The following is a 19,583-nucleotide window of genomic DNA, read 5'->3' on the forward strand; positions in this document are numbered from 1 at the left end:
AGTCACTATCAGTTCCGAGCACTGCCCTTTGGTCTCACAACAGTTCCCAGAGTGTTTACCAAATGCATGGCAGTGGTTACGGCTCATCTGAGGCATCTAGGATTCAGAGTGTTTCCGTATCTGGACGACTGGCTCATCACCGCCACCTCCAGGCATCAACTTTTTCAATCCGGGGATCACACACTCAATCTGTGCTCTGTTAGGAATAACTGTAAATTTTAACAAGTCTGCATTGTCACCATCGCAGCATATCTCCTTTATCGGAGCAGGCTGACACCACCATGGTAAAATTGCCACTGGACAGAATAGTCACTCTTCGACAACCGATATCAGACATTCTGTTGAGCAAAAAAAGTACCAGCCTCTCAAGTGTTGAAACTACTAGGTACTATGGCAGCAATGCTCATAGCAGTTCCTCTGGGACGTATGCACATGAGAATACTTCAGTGGTTACTCTTCACCCAGTGGTCATACCAACAACTTCCGATGTCATTCTTGATAATGATTACAGATTCATGCAGAAGGGATCTTCATTGGTGGTTGACCAGCCACCATGTAACAGTAGGTCTCCCATTTGTTCTTCTCCCGCCATCAGCTACGTTGACCACAGATGCTTCTCTTATGGGGGGGGGGGACTTTTTCAGGGAATAGCAGCCCAAGGCTCCTGGTCAGAGACAGAGTCACAGTTGCACATCAATGTTCTGGAGATGAAAGCGGTACTTTTGGCATTGCAGTATTTCCAAGACACTCTTCCTCTGGGACCGATTGCGATTCAGACTGGCAACATGTCAGTGGTCTGGTATATCAACAAGCAAGGGGGAACCAAGTCTTACCCCTTATGTCGAGAGGCCCTGAGAGTCTGGCAGTGGGCTGTATCCACCGGGTGCTGATAGCGACGCACATCCCGGAGAAAACCAACGTGATCATAGACAAACTGAGCAGAGACATTCTGATGCCACACGAGTGGTCCCTCAAAGACGAAGTTGCAGAGATGATTCTCCACAGATGGGGCCAGCCTTGCTGCAACCTGTTTGCATCCCCCATGAATGCCAAATGCAGAAGCTACTTTGCCCTGAATCCCCCACCAGGGGAGAAGCTAAGGAATTCTCTTGTACACGCTTGGCCCCTGGGACTCCTATATGCTTTTCCACCAATTCCCCTGATTCTGAATTTCTTGCAGAAAGTCAAAACCCTGGGGAGGACTGTAATTCTAATAGCCCCGTATTGGCCTAGACAGATTTGGTTCCCCTTTCTTAGACTCTACCAACTAGAGAAACCTTGGATTCGGGACCCAGTTCCAGATCTGCTGACACATTTGTCAGGGGCTCTTCATCCTTCTTTTCATTTCCTCAGATTGACAGCTTGGCTGCTGCAATTTCTAACACATCCAGGTCACGCAATTTCTCCCCAGAGATGCAGCATATCCTTGTATCCCCTCATAAAGCTTCCACCAGAAAGTTGTACGCCAGCAAATGGAAACAATTTGCTTTCTGGGATTCGCAAAATAATATTGACCCATACGTCGCCCCAATTGTTAGCATTTTACAGTTCCTGACTAAGCTTTCTAATGAAGGTACTGCAGCTGCCGCCATACGAATTCTGTTTGCTACAATTTCAAATTTTCACCTTGGATCGGAAGGTTCTAATCTAATGTCTCACAGTTTATGTAGAGCCTTCTTAAAAGGTACCATACAACTTAGACCACCAGTTAGACAACCTTTTACTCCCTGGAATCTGAATTTTGTTTTATCAAGGATTATTCTTCCTCCTTTTGAGCCTGCATCATCCTGCCAACTAAAATTTCTGTCTTGGTAGCCATTACATCAGCACGTAGAGTGTCTGAACTTCAGACCCTGTCTATCAAATCCCCATATTTGACTTTTCACCCCGACAAGAGTGTCGCGGAGGACTAAACCCTTCCTTCCTTCCAAAGGTATGTTCGGAGGCTAATCTGAACCAAACTATTGAACTACCAACTTTCTTCAGTAACCATTCCAACAAGTTGGCGTATATGTTGCATAAACCTGATGTTCACAGGCAGCTAAAATTCTATTTGGATAGAACAAAAGAATTTAGAAAATCGGAACAACTTTTTGTTTCCCATGCTGACACCAAGAAAGGGCTACCAGTATCAAAAGTTACTCTTTTCAAATGGTTGTCTGATTGCATAAAATTAACGTATTCCTGTGTGAATCAACCGTTAGAACACAGCGTGAAAGCACATTCCACTAGGGCTGTTTCTACTTCCTCAGCTTATACGGCTAGGCTGCCTTTGGACACGATATGTGCAGCTGCCTCTTGGTCTAAGCCTCATACCTTCACTACGCATTACAAAGTAGATAGGGCCTCCAAGCTTCCTTTAGTTCCACTGTCCCCAGGAATATACTCCCGTGAGCCACCCAAGATGAATGGTGCTTGGGATGCTACCCATGTGTAAGAATGAATGGCGAGATTGAACAACTTCACATAAATAAGTTATGTACTTACCATAACGTTCCATGTGAGTTGTTCGTCTTGCCTTCATACTTACATTCCCACCCACCTTCCCCCTCCAGGCTTCTCGAAGAACGAGTAAGAGTTTTTTCGGCCTAGTGGGTCTTGTTCTAGGATGTCTTACTCCAGCTGGAGTAATGTTTGTGTCTATTATGTTATACATGTTGGGATCAGAAAACTAGATCTGAGGTGAGGCAGAGAGCATCCTGGAATAGGGACTTGGCCTTGAGCTACTCTAAAACCTTGAAGTTGTGAAAGCGGCCGACTTGGAGCCGAGGGATCGGCTCTGACCCCATGTGTAAGAATGAAGGTGAGATGAACAACTGACATGGAACGTTATGGTAAGTACATAACTTCATTTTTCCTGGCGTTTTTTCTCCAAAATTTTGGACTGAGAAGACACTCTATTAAATGTATAATGTCTGATAAATGGTGCGAGTTACAAAAAAATATAAAATATTATATCTGGTAGACATTGGGTATAATAATGATGTTGGTATCAAAGGTCTTTATGTAGATGCTGATTTTATACTTCATATTTATGAAAGAAAAACTATTTTGTTTGTCAAAAATACTAGTTATGGTCAAACAAAGGGTTGGATCTCTAAGTATGCAAGATAGATCCCTGATATCAGTGAGGGAATTTTTCACCTTTTCAAGATGTACAATTATGTGTGACAAGCTGGGACAGCATACGGATGTTTTTTGATATTCTACTTCTATGCTAATTATGCATATAATAATTTTACAATGATGATGTTTGTCTTTTTGGCTTTTCCTGGTTAGGGGTCGCCACAGCGGAACTCCGGTCCTGTAATGATTGGCAGTAGATTTTTATGGTGCAGAGTTGCCAGTCCGACGCCCTACCTTCAACGAAGGCACGCCCATTCACGCATGTCTTTCGGAGGCCACTTGACGGTGGGGAGGACATGCAGACTCCTCACAGAAGGCACTCCAGCTGAGAATCTAACTGGAGAACCTCTTGCTGTGAGGCAACAATGCTACCGATGTACCATCATGGCTTGTACAATAATTTTGCAATGATACAAAACAGTATTAATCCACAAAACCATTTGTTTCAGATGGCAAGTACCAGTGACAGCAGTGTGAGCCTTAATGTTTTGTACAAGATGGTGCCATTTGTTCACCTGTAGATCACACAGCTTTTATGAAAATTTAGCTGCTAATGACAGCTGCTGTACCAAAAGAGTATTTATATCTTGATGTCTTCACATTACCCACTGTTTTAATGTCATTGTTTACTAACACCCACCCACTCCTGAACTGGCAGTATAACACTTATTTTTCCTCATTATTAATGTAAACATTGAAATGTCTTATTTTTATATCTCTAGACAACCTTTGCTGACTATTTCACTGCCATGCTTAACAATTCGTGTCAGTTTGCAAATACCTTAGTTTTATGTATGCACCATTACCAGGATTTCAGAAATTAGGCTTGGAAAAGTATTGTTTCAGGAATACAGGGAAGTTTTTTGTAAGGAAAAAAACTATACTGTCACAGGATACACAAGGAAGTCTGCTTTCCTGGCAACTGCACTTTTACAAGAAGCAATGAGTTAATCCACAGTTCATGTATTTATTTATACTTTGTTGACTGGGTTGGTCTCATTAGGCCAGTGGCCTCTTTTTAAGGGAGATCCAAAGTGGTATTCATACTAAGTAGGAGAAATTTGGCCAGAGCACCAGGGAAGCTTCCTCTACTTGTTGGGAGAGTAACTATCCTGTTGCTATTGCAGTGGTGGCTGGGAGAACAGCAGTCATGGAGAGCCAAGATGGCAGATAACACAGAGGCTAATGTGTAGTTGTTTGAAGCTGTACAACCTTCTGAGGAGTTGTTTCAGCAGAATTTGTTTCATCAGAAGCAACTTGCAAAACATTGATGGATGCGTTACTACAACTGTCTGGGAGGGTTGCAGTTGATATTTTGTGTGAACTGTTGTTGCAGAGCAAGCCAGAGTGTGGAAAAGATGTTTCATGGGGTAATATTTTGAACAAAATTCAATCGGAGGAGTCCGAAGCTGTTTTGAAAGAAGATTGTTGGGCAAAGAAATTATATGCTGAGACTGTTAAAGTAATAGCAAGGAAAGAGATGAGAGGTGAACCGATGAAAGGAAATGTCAACAGTCAAAGGAAATTTATGGTAAGAATTCAGAACAATGAAATGGACAAGTATGATATTTGGGATAATTTAACGATCCCACTGGGAGAGAAGCTCAAGAGGTAATTTTTCTTATTCGTAAAGGACATTTTGTGACATTATTTTTGAGATTGGTTCTGTTTGGAATGTTTTTGAGGAGACTACGAGAAGAAAAATAACTTTATTCTATTTGGTTAAAGAATTTCAAAGAAAAAGAAAATGCATATTTAATTTCGAACCAAAGTTGAAAAAAGAAACTTAATAGACATTTCACCAAACTTTGTGAAGAAGTTATGGACATTAGCAAAGTCTTCAGTAACAGAAGATTATGGCCTGGAGGATGCGACTGTCATATTGTACTAAAAAATGGAGAAAGAAAAAAATGTGCTTATCCCTGGTATGATAACTATAGTTGGTAACAGAAGTGTTGTAAAATATTGGGGGCAACTGTAAACTTCAAAAAAAAAAATAAAAAAAGATGATCACGTGATAAGTAGCTGTGATAAGAGGAAATGTTAAATTTGTGGGGAAATCGGTCATGATGCAAAAAAGTGTGAATTGAAATGTTATAAATGTAACAGAACTGAGCATTTATAGATGGTTTGTAATCTAGAGAAAACGGATGAAGAAAACAGAAACAATATATACAAATAGAAGAAACAGTCCTGATAAAGGGGAAGTAAGATCGGGGTAAAAAATCAAGATAAGGATAAAGAGAAAAATGAAATGGAAGCTAATATCGGATAAGGTCCTGAAATAAGTGATGAAGCTATAAATTGGAAAATTGTGAAAGGTAAAAAAAATTCTATTGGCAAAGGAGAAGAGGCAGAAAAAGTTTAAAGGGATAAGTTTAAAAGAGATAAAGGAAATAGATAATGCATATGAAATAACTACTTTTAAGTTTAACAATTTCTGGTAAACAACAACATAGACATATGATGACAGCTTTAGAGTGGTTTCAGTAAATGTAAATAGTATCAAAATATGAGTAGAAGTGTAGGCGTCCTATGGTGGTGTAGAAGGTGTGATGTTGACGTAATATTGGAATGTGTATGAGTTTTGATACAAAAAGAGGAATTACAAACAAGAAAACTTTGAGGAGGAGGTACAATATGGAACCTAGGAAAGGAGCTATGGTAAGGCATAGTTGTACTTTGTGGAAAGTCAGTGAAAATATTGAACATAACATTGGCAATGATGGGAAGATTAACTACTGTACATCTCAGATATGCATTACTGGTAAAGAAAGAGAAAGATAAAATTAGGAAAATTTTGTGAATTAATATATAAATAAGATGATTAATTGTGATTTGAGAGGGGAAAAAAGGAAAGAAAATGTAAACTCTTTGAAGTTATAAAATGTGGGCAAATTAAAGATTTGTGATGGATATATAATATGTGTAAAGTAAGAATAAATTATCTTTTTATTTTTTTTACGACACAAAGGTTTAAATATAGAGAGAGAATAAGCTTAAGCTTTCGATCACTCAGCCACATGGATAAAAAGAAAGAAAATAAAAATAGTATATATATCAGATTGCTAAAAGGAATAAAAAGAATAATTCAGAAATTATGGAATGAAAATGGAAAACAATAAATATACGTTTATGGAAAGCTCACATTACCCTTAGAATGTGTTCTAAAAACTGGTCTGAGCGGTGGCTGGCTTCGAAAGAAAAATATATAAAAAAAAAGTTTCTTTTAGAGTGGCAGTCAGATGTTAGAAAAGTGGGGAAAAATTATAAAACAATGTGTACATATGCCTTAAAGGATTTGGAGAGGAATGATAGAGAATGTTATGTGCTAGAATGGAGAATTTATGAAAAGATTCAAGAGAAAATTAAATTATTTAAGCAAAGATATTTACAAGGTAAAAATAAGAGGTGTCAGCTTATTTGAGTACCATTGTTGAAGAGAATAGAGTAGAGGTAAGAAGATCTCGGGGGGGGGGTATGAATATCATAATTTAATTATGTAAAAAAAATGTTTCAGGATACAAAGTACAAAATAAGCGATGTTAAAAAAAAATGACAGAACAAGAAAATAAGGAACTGGAATACAAGATTTCCTTATGAAGTGGATAAGGTACTTTAGACAAGTTAATTTGCAGTCATTTTCGGGATCAGATGGAGTAGGATACCAATTTTAGTATTTCTTCCATTCTGTAAAATTCTTATAAAGTTATGAATGAGTGGTTAAATGAAGGTTTTATGTATAAAGATTTATGTAATAAAAATTTGTATGGAAAAAGGAATATGAGTAAAATTGAAAATTGGAGACCTGTAGTTTTCAACAATACAGATCATAATTTGTTTTATAAAATTCATAAGAGAATGGAAAGTAACATGAAAAGTATTGTGGAAGGTAGTATGTGTAGTTTAAAGGGAAAAGGATGTTGGGAATTAATATTCATAGTAAAGAAAGTTAAAGGTGATGTAAACGGGACAGATAAGGCCAAGACCATGATAGGAGATTTAAAATAAAACTTTTGATACAGTACAACATGAAGTTTTGTGGACAACTGTGGGAGAGTATAACATTTGTAAGGCAATTAAGAATGTATGTTTTGCATGTAATAAAAATAAAGTAAGAATTTTAGTGAATGGCTGGTTAAGCAAAGGGATAGATATAAAGATTGGCTTACATCAGGGATGTTCTACGGGTAGTATTTTTGCATTAGTTATGAATGTATTAGTCAGAAATGTAATCTGCACATGAGCAGTGCTACCTATATTAGCAATGAAGGGATAAAAATTCCAGTAATGTTTACGTATGCAGATGACATATTGATTATGAGAAACAAAGTCTAGATAAAAGAAGTTATATGTTGTATATACATCAATGTTAAAATACAATAGACATGACTTTAAACAAAGAAAAAGGTAAAGGACTGGGTGGATATAGTAAAGATAAGGAGCATCTTTCTCATTGAGACCTCTCTGTGCTTAGGAATAAAATTTGGGGTAAAAAATATAAGTGAGGAACTTTGGAATATGCTAGATGAAATAAAGAGCCTTGTTTTTGTAAAACATGCAAACTGTTTAGTTTTTTTGATTAATTTATACTGGGAAGGGTTGCATTTTTAGCTAGTGTTTATATGTTGCCAGTAATCTGGGAAAAAATAAATTTTCTTTTATATGGGGTTCATAACTGAATCCACTGAAGAGGGCGTCATGCTTGGACAAGGAAGATGGAGGTTTAGGATTAATAAAACCAATTGTGTTTATGCTGCTGCTTTGAACTTGTACAAAGTTTGGTTTTGAATAAATGATACAAGTGTAAAGTAAATTTACTGAAGTACAAATATAAGCGGCATTGGGATAGGTTAAAAAATTTAAAAGTATGTTTAAATGAAGCAATGAGATGCCATCAAAAACTTTTTTTCATGGAAAATTATGAAGTGGAAAATGAGAGGAAAGTGTGATATAAAAATGTGATACAGTATTTAATCCTTGGGTTGAGCTGGCGAATGAAAAGTTAAAGTTATAAAAGTATGAAAACCATGTTGTAGTAAACAAGTCGAATGTCAAGATTTTTATGGAAGTTAGTGATTAATAAATTATTAGTAAAGGGAAATATGCAGTGTAAAAAATCAGTGAAAAAGTGTATGCTAGTTGAGAGAGGAGAACTCCTTTGCCAATGGCTGCTCTCGCTGGTTGGGATAGAAAAGGGGAGATTCTTCTGGCTCAGACGAGGAGGGAGTTTATTTTGGCTTTTGCTTTGTCTATGTGGAAATGGAAGTTTAGTGACTGATCAAGCAATAGTCATAGGTATTTGAAGATGGAGACTGCCTCTATGGAATGGTTGTGTAGGTCAAGTCCAGGTGATTGGTGATTTTTTGTAGAGTTCCAAAAAGCATAGTTATTTTTTGTCTTGGTGGGGTTGAGAAGTAGTTTATGGTTTTGAGCCATTGATGGATCTTGTGCAAGTCTGACTGGAGTACCGGAATTGGCATTGAATGTTGGTGTCAGAGTGATATCTGTAAATTACCTTGTCATCAGCATTGAGGATAAGTGGGAGATGGGAGAGATCGCAAGGAAGTTTTTTAATGAAGATGGAGAAGAGGCAGTGTGAGCAAGAATGAATCCTTTTTTTTTTTTTTTTTTTTTACACCTTTGGTAATAGGTAGAGATTCTGATTGGGAGGATCTTATTTTAACTCTGAAATGTCTGTCATTGAGGAAGTTAAACCATGGAGTGGCATGTGGATTAATACCAGTTGCAACTAGTTTGTTTTGGAGAAGATCATGATCAGTGTGGTCAGATGCCTTTGTTAGGACTGTAAATAAGATACCTGTAAGGCGGCCACCATCAGAGTTTACATTCAGCTGAACGTGACATCCTACTAATTGGTCAGGGACCAGAATTCAGTTTTTAGTACTTTGCTGGGACAGAATCCGTGTTTGGAGTGGAGCAGGTGGTACTGCTGGATATGGTCTACACCCAACATTTCCTCTGTCTTTTCAAGACGTTTGCTCAGAATTGGAAGATTTTAATTGGACGGAAGTGAGGGGTATCTTTTGAGTTGGCTTGTTTTGCAAGGGGTTTAATTAGAGCTGTTTTCCAAATCTGTGTCATGGTGATTTGTGTGAGACATAAAATTGTATATATGGGTGAGGGGATGACATAGATGCTTTCTGTAGTGATATATGAACTGTGTGTATATGTTGTCAAATCTAGGATGGTCTCAGTGGAAATTTTTTGAATAGAATAGACAACGACTTTGTGACATATGCATTTGGAGTTTGAGGGGATAAATGGTGATGGGGTAGGCAATGCAAGTTCTATGGGAGGTGTGGAGTTTGATGGACGGATTGCTAAATTCTTTAAGGAAGTCTTCTAGAGAAATTTTTGCTGTACCACATTGAATGTATTTGTAGACAAGGTGTCATGAAGTTTCTTCCTATAAGTAGGTTAACTTCTTTGCAAAAGTATTTGGGGAGAATGTAAGGGGATAGTTTGTTTCATTGTTAGGAGATTCTTTTGTGCCCTCTGACGTCTTGGCTAGGTTATGCAAGATTTAGAAGTGTGGTTGTCAGTTGTATGGGTTGGCTTCCATTTTTGCCATGTATCATCCCTTAAAGTTAAAAGATGTTTAAGTTTAGTGGGTAGCCGTTCAGTTTTGGTGGGTTCATGTAGCCTGTGGATAAGTGGGAATAATCTGTCTTGTATCTGAAGTAGAAAGTTGGTTAGGCATATAGCTGCTGTATTAGGATCATGCAACTGGAGTATATGGTTTCAGTTGTGAGCTGTGAGAAAAGATGTTAGTATTCATGATACTATGGTTTCTGAAGTTGTGAGCTGTGAGAAAAGATGTTTGTATTCATGATACTATGGTTTCACACACACACACACACACACACACATATATTTATACCTCACACACACACACACACACACATATATTTATACCTCACACACACACACACACAAATACACTTTTATATAGAAATAAAATTGTGGTGTGCATGACTTGTGTAGAAGGAACATCACTGTAGCTGAACTAAAGTTCTTTTTTTCTTTTTTTAATAAGTGTGTGGCTGGACCACAGGAGCCCATTTTTCAGTCACCGCCACAGATGTAAATGTTTAGTATATGGTTGCATAAACTAGCAAAATCAAGGACGCCATCACCAGCGGGCATATTAGTAAAGGGTGCAGTAGCAAAAGTCAGGAATGTACTTGACTGTTTGCATCCAGACAAGTATGACATCTTAATTCCAGAATGTTTCTTTAGATTATACTGTGTCTTTGTAGATGCAAACTGATTTCACACATTTGAAAATGTAATGGATCTTCTAAACTGCACTGTCATCTGAGATGATGCATTGCCATTGTTTGCTGATTCTGCTGCTTAGTTAGAGGATGGTTTCAAAGTTTAAATAAATGCAAAACAGCAATCAAAATTAACTAAAACATTTGACTTTTTTTGCAGCACATTCACAGTCGCAGTGCCTTGGAATGTGCCTACCGCACGCATTTGATAGCTGGTGTTGGCTTTTACCAGCACCTACTTCTTTATATTCAGTCACATTACCAACTTGAGCTGCAAGGCTGCATTGACTGGACCCATGTTACAGATCCATTGATAGGTAAGTGCCAGGATGCAGTTACATTATTGGATATTGAAATACGGCTGCAGGACTGCTTAGTGTGGTTAGCTTGCAAGTTTGGGCATTACACATTGCTACTTCTGCATATGAATTAGTGACAGCTGTATGGGATACAAATACTTGGCTTGATGTTTGTGATCTATTATATTTTTTATTTCCTCTTGTGGTAGTTAAATTTCCTTTGTAGTAGAGCCCCTTTGTTTAAAATATTCTGGTTTTCTTGTGTTCTTTACCTTGCTAATGAGGAAGAAAACCAGAACCAAACATTCTTTTATGTACTCAAGTTAACTGCATTTATTTTCATGTGATTAAAACTTTACTATCAGCAATATTTTTTCATATTCCTGAACATTCTTGCATACTTGTGCCATCCTGGTGCTGCCCATTTCATTTTTTGTTTACTCCCCCTTGCTTCATACCTTTTGGTCTTGTATCCTAGTGCTTCCATTCATTGTAAGGTCCATCATAATCCTCCTTTCATCACTTGCACTAATATCAATTTATATAGGCTGCCGCTGACGTGGAAACTTAAGGGTATCGGGGGGGGGGTCCTGCCAGCAACTTCTGTTGTGTTGAAGGATTTTTACATTATGATGTGTTCTGTGATCCTTCCCTAAGCTCATCCTCTATATGGACTGTGATGCTTCTTGGGGAGGAACGAGGTAAATGCCCCCCCACCACCACCACCAGTAGACATGCCCATCCTTCCCTGTTAGCGCCTCAAACACCCAAGCCTTTAATTGAACCTGGGTCACTTAGGGAATAGTACTAGTTTCATTTTTAAAGAAAGGTTTTGATCAATTTAAATTTATAAAAGAAGAAAAATTGTAACAGTTCCATAACATAAGGTGAAAATGTGTTTTACTGCATTTTATAGAAACTACTGAATGGTATTCAGAACTTTGTCACAAATTGATGAAATTCTGGTTGATCTATACATTTAACTAGCCATTTAGTTGTCATACAGATGTTCTTCGTGTTTCACTGTTGCAGTCATTACATTTGGGTAATTCTGCTGGCAGGTTGCCCTCAGTCGGCCTGAATTCCAAAGTCCTGGGTCCTGCGTCGGCTGTCGTCGCCCCTTCCCTCACGTCAGGTCGTCAGGGATACAAAAGAAGCAGCCGACGCCATTTTATTTAGTCTTTCTTGCTGCGCGGTGCCCGAAGCAGTTTGCAAGTGCCGGTCGGCCAACTCCTGAGATTTTCGAGTTCAAATTTCAGATCCGAATTCTTCTATAAATCTAAGTACCCCGTTGGGGAAACTTTTTTCTTGCTCCAGAAACGATGTCAGAAAAAGTTAATAATTGTATTTCTTGTGGGAAGCAAATACCTCATAAGGACTTTCATTCTTATTGTATTCCTTGCCTAGGCCCTGATCATAATTTTCTGGGTTGTCGGTTTTGTGCTAGATTTAAGCAACACACTATTAAGCGTCGGTATGTTTATGCTTTAAACTACTTTGGACGCAGATTTAATTATCCAGAAATGTCATCGGAAAGCCATCCGACTATCGGAGTTCACAAAAAAACGCAAAGAAAAAGAAAGACAGCCGAGGGCCAAAACCAACGACGAAGCTTCTAAGTCAGTCGCCGGTTCGCTGGTTTTCAGTGAGACCCTTTCGCAGCCCCTGACGACCGCTACTTTAGAGTCGCAGGCCGCTACCGCCTCCCATGTGGAGTCGGCCATGCCGCTGGAAACTCGAAGTATTGTAGCCTCTGATGCTAATCCTTCAGATGGGTCCAGAGCCGCTGAGCAGGCACCGGCTTCTGAGGGTGTATTCAGACCCAAACACCTATACATTAAACCGACTTCGAAGGCAAAATCTAAAGCACCTTCAAAGACAAAGAAGCAACCTCAAGAACCACGTGGACAGGCCTCCATGCCCAAAAAACAAATGCTCAAAATGGCCGAAGACTTGATTACCTTGATCAGGGGTTCCCATCCCCCTCCTGATAAAAGGCCTAGGCAAGAGACTGACTGAATCTTCAGATCAGGTTTCCATTTCTTCTGATCAGGAATATTCTTTTCCCCCCTATGAGGATTCTGATGCTGAAGAATCCATACCTTCAGCTTCTCCTCCTGAGTATTATTCTTTTGGGGAAACCTTACATACCATGAGGGAGCATTTCCACTGGGAGAGCCAAGATTTTTCAGAGTCTAAAAAGAGGCTCAGGGATTTTCTGTTACTACCTCAGCACAAGCCACTAGCCGCCCCTCCTGTGTTAGACATTGTAGATGTGTTTTCGGAGTCAAGCCTTACCCCTGACTCCTTGCCTCCAGCTCCTGTTAAGCCTGACAGATATTACAGTGTTCCTGACTCATATAAATTCCTTTTTAAAAACCCTGTTGCAGACCCAGAAACTATTTCTCAGGGTCCCAAGGGTGTTAAGGCTTCCGCTGCAAAAAAACCCCTACCCCTTCTGTTAGGGATTCTAGGGCACTGGATAGATGGGGAAAAAAGGTTTATACATCTGCTACCTTGGCTATAAGGGCCTTAAACTGTCTGTTTCATATGCTCAAATATCAGCAACATGTCATGGCATTGCTTAGACAGAAAATGTTGTTAAATTCTGAATGTGCAGAAAACAAGGAATATTGCATTCAGCTGAACAAGTTGGAAAGCATACTTTGCAATGTGGTTTTGATTCTTTAGAGGCCTCCTGCAGGGCCGCAGTTACTGGTTCTATAATTAGAAGGCATGCTTGGTTAAAGGAAGAAAATCTGCCTGATCATGTTAAAGTTAAATTATTAGATGCACCTTTACAACATGATTCTTTGTTTGGTGTTAAGGCAGAAGAGGTGTTAAAGAAAATGGAGGACAAGGCTAAATCTGTGCAAACGGTCAAAGATTTCTTACAAGTACAACCACCTAGGTTTAGTAGACACTGGCCAACAAAGAATTGGTCCTTTCTAGTGTCAGACAGACCTCAAAGGGGGTAGACCCAGGTGCCCTAGAGGCAGAACCCAGGCTCAAGGTTAATACAGGTCAAAGCAATGGGGTGCTTCTACCTACAAATGTGGAGAAGATAAATCACAGCCTTACAGGAAACAGTCCCAATGACTTCCCCCTGCCTGCACCAAGCACTTATTTCCTGGCAGCACCCTTAGGGGGAGAATTAGCACTTTTTTCTCAAAATTGGCACATTATAACCCAGGACAAGTGGGTTCTAAATATCGTGTCACAAGGCTGTAAGTTCCATTTCCATACCCTGCCAAAGACAAACGGCTGGCCAGATCTGCCAAAACATCAATGGGCAGAGGCACAAAAACAAGTCTCATCCCTCATGGACGTGAGGGCCATTCAACATGTGCCAGAGCAAGAGCGGGGACAAGGATTTTACTCAAGACTGTTCTTGGTACCCAGAAAGGACAAGGCCTGGAGGCCAATACTGGACCTACCTATTCTGAATACATTCCTGGATATACCAAAATTCAAAATGTTGACTTTGCAGCAACTACTGCCCATGCTGGGCAAGAATGCTTGCCTTGTAACTTTTGACCTAAAAGAGGCATACCTGCATGTCCCAATCGGACAAATATGCAGAAGATACCTCAGATTCAAGGCTGGCTCAATGCATTACCAATTCTCTGCACTGCCCTTTGGCTTATCTACTGCGCCCAGGGTCTTTACAAAGTGCCTGGCACCAGTAATTGCATTCTGCAGACAAAGAGGAATACAAATATAGCCTTACTTGGATGACTGTCTGATTCAAGCAGAGAACAAGGACATTCTTCTACAGCATCTGGAGTTTGTGAAAAAACTTCTAACATGCCTAGGGTACACAGTCAATGAAAAGAAATCAAAACTAGTACCCTCTCAAGAGATAATATTCCTGGGTGCAAGCTTAAATACAACTGCCCAGATGGCTTATGTCACGCCAGACAAACAGACAGCTGACTACCTACTTCAAAATGTTAGCAACAAAGGTCCAGTTATCTGCAAGAAAAAATCTGCAGGCTTTGGGTTTCATGGCATCCTGCGTCCTACTAATTCCATATGCAAGACTGCATATGAGGAAACTTCAGTGGTACCTAAAAAGTGTTTGGACTCAACATTGCCACAGTCTGGAAACTAATTACTCTCATTCCCTGCCTGCAACAGGAGTTTCGATGGTGGGCAAAGGCTTGTCACCAAAAGAAGGGACAGCCATTCACATTACCCTCAGCCAGGTAGACACTAACAACGGATGCGTCAGATTATGCTTGGGGGGCCCACATGGCAGGAAAATGCATTCAGGGAACATGAACCTCAAACCAAATGCATCTACATATCAATCAAAAAGAGATGCTAGCTGTTCAAAATGCTCTGACAGCCTTCAAGGACCTTCTTCAACCAGGACAACTACTGATAGACAGACAACACCATGGTCATGTAGTATATAAACAAGCAGGGGGGCACACAATCTTACCTCCTTTGCAGACTAGCCATGACTTTGTGAGACACAGCATTGACTTACCAAGTACATCTGCAGGCACAATTACTGCCAGGAAGGAAAAATACTCTGGCAGACGAACTAAGCATAAACCTCATGGATCCCCACGAGTGGCAGCTGGATCAACAAGTCTTCAGCATGATAACAAGGAAATGGGGATGCCCGGGCATAGATCTATTTGCCTCCCCTCACAACTACAGAGATTCTGCACAAGGATTTATCACAGATGGGTATGGAAAGTGGACGCCCTATCCTTCAGCTGGAAAAACCTACCAGTGTATGCCTTTCCCCCTCTGCCTCTCCTCCACAAGGTACTCATAAAGGTCAGACAGGAGAAGCCAAAGATGATACTGATTGCACCAGACTGGCCCCGCCAGCATTGGTACCCAGTATTAAGGAGTTTGTCTCAATGCCCAGCTTGGACCCTACCACAAGTTCCGCATCTACTGTCCCAGCAAAACAATCAGATCCTACACAGCCAGCTGAGGACTTTAAACCTGGCAGCATGGCGGATAATGTAGTCATACAAAACACACCTCTCAGCAAAGCAGTGATGGATGTCGTTTTGGAAGCCAGAAGGCCTAGTACAAGAAAATCTTATGCTGGTAAATGGAAGAGATTCTGTGCTTGGAACCAGGCACAAGGAACAGATACAGCTGTGCCAAATATTCCTCAGATTTTACAATACTTAACTGAGATGCTGGACAAAAGCCTATCTTTCTCATCTATTACAATTCATGCCTCTGCCATTTCGGCTCATTAGAATGCAGAGCCACCAATCTTTTCTCATCCCTTATTAAAACAGTACCTCAGAGGAGCCAAAAATGTAATGCCTCCAAGGAGATCACCAATGACTGCATGGGACCTCAACTATATCTTGGAAAAACTCACCCTGCCTCCTTTTGAGCCAGCTGCTACTGCTGATTTAAAGTTTTTATCTTGGAAAACAGCTCTGCTCCTAGCAATAACTTCTGCAAGACGAGTTTCAGAGCTACAGGCACTCACGGCTGTGGAACCTTTTATCATTTTTTATCCAGACAGGGTCTCCCTGAGGACAAACCCAACATTTATGCTTAAAGTGGTGTTCAGTGTGGTTCTCAACAAAACCATTCATCTGCCAACTTTTTATCCAAATCCACAGAACAAGGGGGAAAAATTCTGCCTTCTTTGGACGTACACAGACAGCTTAGATTCTACTTGGACAGAAGCAAAGTTTTCAGAAAAACGGAGCAATTACTAGTGACATAGGCTTTCCTTGCGATCCTGCAGCATATCTCAAAGCAGACTATTTCAAAATGGATAAGGCCACTGCATTCGTTTCTGCTACTTATACCATGGAAAGCCAGTGCCTAAGGGCATTAGGCCACATTCCACCAGAGCTGCAGCCACTTCAGCAGCCTTTCTCAGAGGAGTACCAACCAAGGACATTTTAGAGGCAGCTACTTGGAGTTCAGTGCACACCTTTACAAAGCACTATCATCTGCCACTCTACTCTAAATCCAGGGCAGGCTTTGCCACTGCAGTTCTGCAGGGTCTCATAGCCGCCCCTATTGCTGTTTAGCTCCAGCCTCCCAACCTTAGCTTTGGGAATCTACCCAAATGTAATGACTGCAACAGTGAAACACGAAGAACATAGTACAGTTGTGTACACTTACCATAAATATAGATGTTCGAGTGTATTCACTGTTGCAGTCCAGGTTACCCACCCGCCATTCCCCCTTTTTTCTTCTGATGGTACCTATCTTTTCTGCTCTGATTTATACAATCTATGTGGTGTATTTGCTGGTGGATGAGGGTAAAGTTTATTTTGCTGCAGGTTATTTTATATATAGATATAAATTTTGACTACCCTTTTTGGGAGCACCTGACATCTGGGGCAAGAAAAACTAAATAAAATGACGTCGGCTACTACTTTTGTACCCCTGACGACCTGACGTCAGGGAAGGGGTGACGACAGCCGACACAGAACCCAGGACTTTGGAATTCAGGCTGACTGAGGGCAACTTGTCAGCAGGATTACCCAAATGTAATGACTGCAACAGTGAATACACTCTAACATCTACATTTATGGTAAGTGTACACAACTATACTTTTTATTCAGGACATGAGAAACAAGATTTTCATCAAAAAAGGAAATATATTTTATTTAATTTCTACTTAAACGTATTCATCTGCTCTTATAGTGACCTGAGTAATGATAAAGATTTTTTTTTTTGGTACTACTCTGCATTTTAGCCAAAGTAATTATCTGTTTGCATTGCCAGTTTGTTCTGGAACCTTAGTCTTTTAGCTTCATTTGCAATTTTGGGAGATTGTGAGTTACTGTTAAGATGTAAGCATTATTTATACATTGTGCTGTACGTCTATTTCCGTAAGTAGAAGTATTTAAAAAAGCTAGCTGTTGGGACCTTAGTCGTGTAGTTTCGTTTGCATTTGTGGGAAAATATTGAACTGTGCTGGGTCTTGTTTTCATTTACTCATTTATTACTGCATTTTTCCATAAACAATGTTATTGGTAATTTTTTCTTAGTCTGGTGCCTTGGACAGTATTGGGATTGCAGTCCTGTAGTTTTTTCTGCAGTATTTGTTCTTCTGTGCTTTTACAACGGTTTATTTTCCAGTTTTGCTGCTATAGTATTATATTCTACTTATTTCCCTGATTAAAGTTGCATTGCTGTTTTTCCCCTGATGTTCTTCGTGTTTCACTGTTGCAGTCATTACATTTGGGTTATCTGCTTGCAGATAGCCCTCAGTCAGCCATAATAAAGTCTTGGGTCCTGCGTCGGTTGCTATCCCTTCTTCCATGACGTCAGGTCGTCAGGGGTTTAAAGCATGCAGCCGACACAGTTACTTCAGTCTTTTTTGCCGTGTGGTACCAGAAGCAGTTCGCAAGTGCCGATCGGCTGACTCCTGAAATTTTCATTTTTGAGTTTCAGAACCAACGTCTTCAACTAAAGCCAAGTACCCCGTTGGGGAAACTTTTTCTTGCTTCTTACCGATGTCAGTAAAAGTTAATAATTGCATTACTTGTGGAAAGCAAATACCTCATAAAGATTTTCATTCGTACTGTATTCCTAGGACCTGACCACGACGTACCTTGCTGTCAGTTTTGTGCTTTATTTATTCAGCGCACTATCTGTCGTCGGTATATTTTCGCCTCTAAATATTTCGGTTCTCGGTTTAATTATCCAGAAATGTCATCTTTTAGCCATCCGACTACCAGGATTCTGAAAAAATGCAAAGATAAAGACAGAGACAGGCCGCCAAGGTCCAAAACTGCCGACGACGCTTCTCCTAAGCCAGTCGCCAGTTCGCCGGTACTCAGTGAGGTGCTTTCGCAGTCCCTGATATCCGCTACTTCTGATTCACAGGCCTCTACTGAGACCCATTCGGAGTCCGGTATGCCGTGAGATGCTTCAACTATGGAACCCGCGGATGTCTCTACCTTGGATGGGTCCGGCGCTGCTGTGCAGGCACCGGCTTCTGAGGGTGTATTCAGGCCTACGGACTTGCATATTAAATCGACACCTCCTCCTTTACTTAGGCCTAAATCTCGATCTATGTCTAAAAAAAACAACGCCCAGGCCATATGCTCAGGCCTCTAGGCCTAAAAAATAAAATAAGAATGGCTGAAGATCTAATAATTCTAATCAGGGGTAGCCAACCCCCCCCCCCCCCCAAGAGGCCTAGGACTGAAGTTGGTTATGAATCTTCTGATCAGGATTCTGTTTTTTCTGACTCTTCTGATGATCTATATTTGCCCTTACCTACTTATGAGGTTTCTGATGCAGAGGACTGTATTCCCTCAACTTCCCCTCCTGAGGATTTTTCTTTTTGGGAAATCTTGCATACTTTAAGGGAGCATTTCCACTGGGAAAGCCAGGATTTTTCTGATTCAAAAAAGAGGCTTAGGGATTTCCTTCTCCTACCTCAGCTTAGGCCTTTAGCTATTCCTCCCGTACTAGACATTGTTGATGATGCTTTCTCGGAATCTAGTTTGGCCCCTGATTCCCTTCCCCCTGCTCCCAGAAAACCTGACAGACAGGGTCCCTGAGTCCCACAAGTTCCTTTTCAAAAATCCTATTGCAGATCCAGAGACTATTTCACAGAGACCCAAGGGCATTAAGGCTTCTACTGCTAAAAATCCTACCCCTTCTGATAGAGACTCCAGGGTGCTGGATAGATGGGGGTAAGAAGGTTTACACTTCTGCAACCTTGGCCTTTAGGGCTTTAAACCGCCAGTTTCATATGTTAAAGTATCAGCAACATGTTATTGGACTGCTTAAACAGAAAATGGTGTTGACTCCTGACTGTGTGGAAAATAAAGAATTACAAGATTTAATGCATTCTGCCGAACAAGTTGGAAAACATACTTTGCAATGTGGT

The 19,583-nt window shown here is 40.3% G+C and overlaps 1 protein-coding gene across 1 annotated transcript in view; it reads left to right on the forward strand.

Moving 5' to 3' along the window:
* The window catches only part of SMG5 (SMG5 nonsense mediated mRNA decay factor), a 2,571,376-nt gene that overhangs the window by 491,782 nt on the left and 2,060,011 nt on the right, over positions 1–19,583 (forward strand). The window contains exon 4 of the mRNA XM_044079814.1: positions 10,588–10,744. Coding sequence (XP_043935749.1) covers positions 10,588–10,744 — 157 coding nt within the window. The remainder of the gene's footprint in view (positions 1–10,587; positions 10,745–19,583) is intronic.

Source organism: Protopterus annectens, chromosome 8.part0, assembly GCF_019279795.1.
Source record: "Protopterus annectens isolate FY-2018-M chromosome 8.part0, PAN1.0, whole genome shotgun sequence".
NCBI classification, from domain to species: domain Eukaryota; kingdom Metazoa; phylum Chordata; order Ceratodontiformes; family Protopteridae; genus Protopterus; species Protopterus annectens.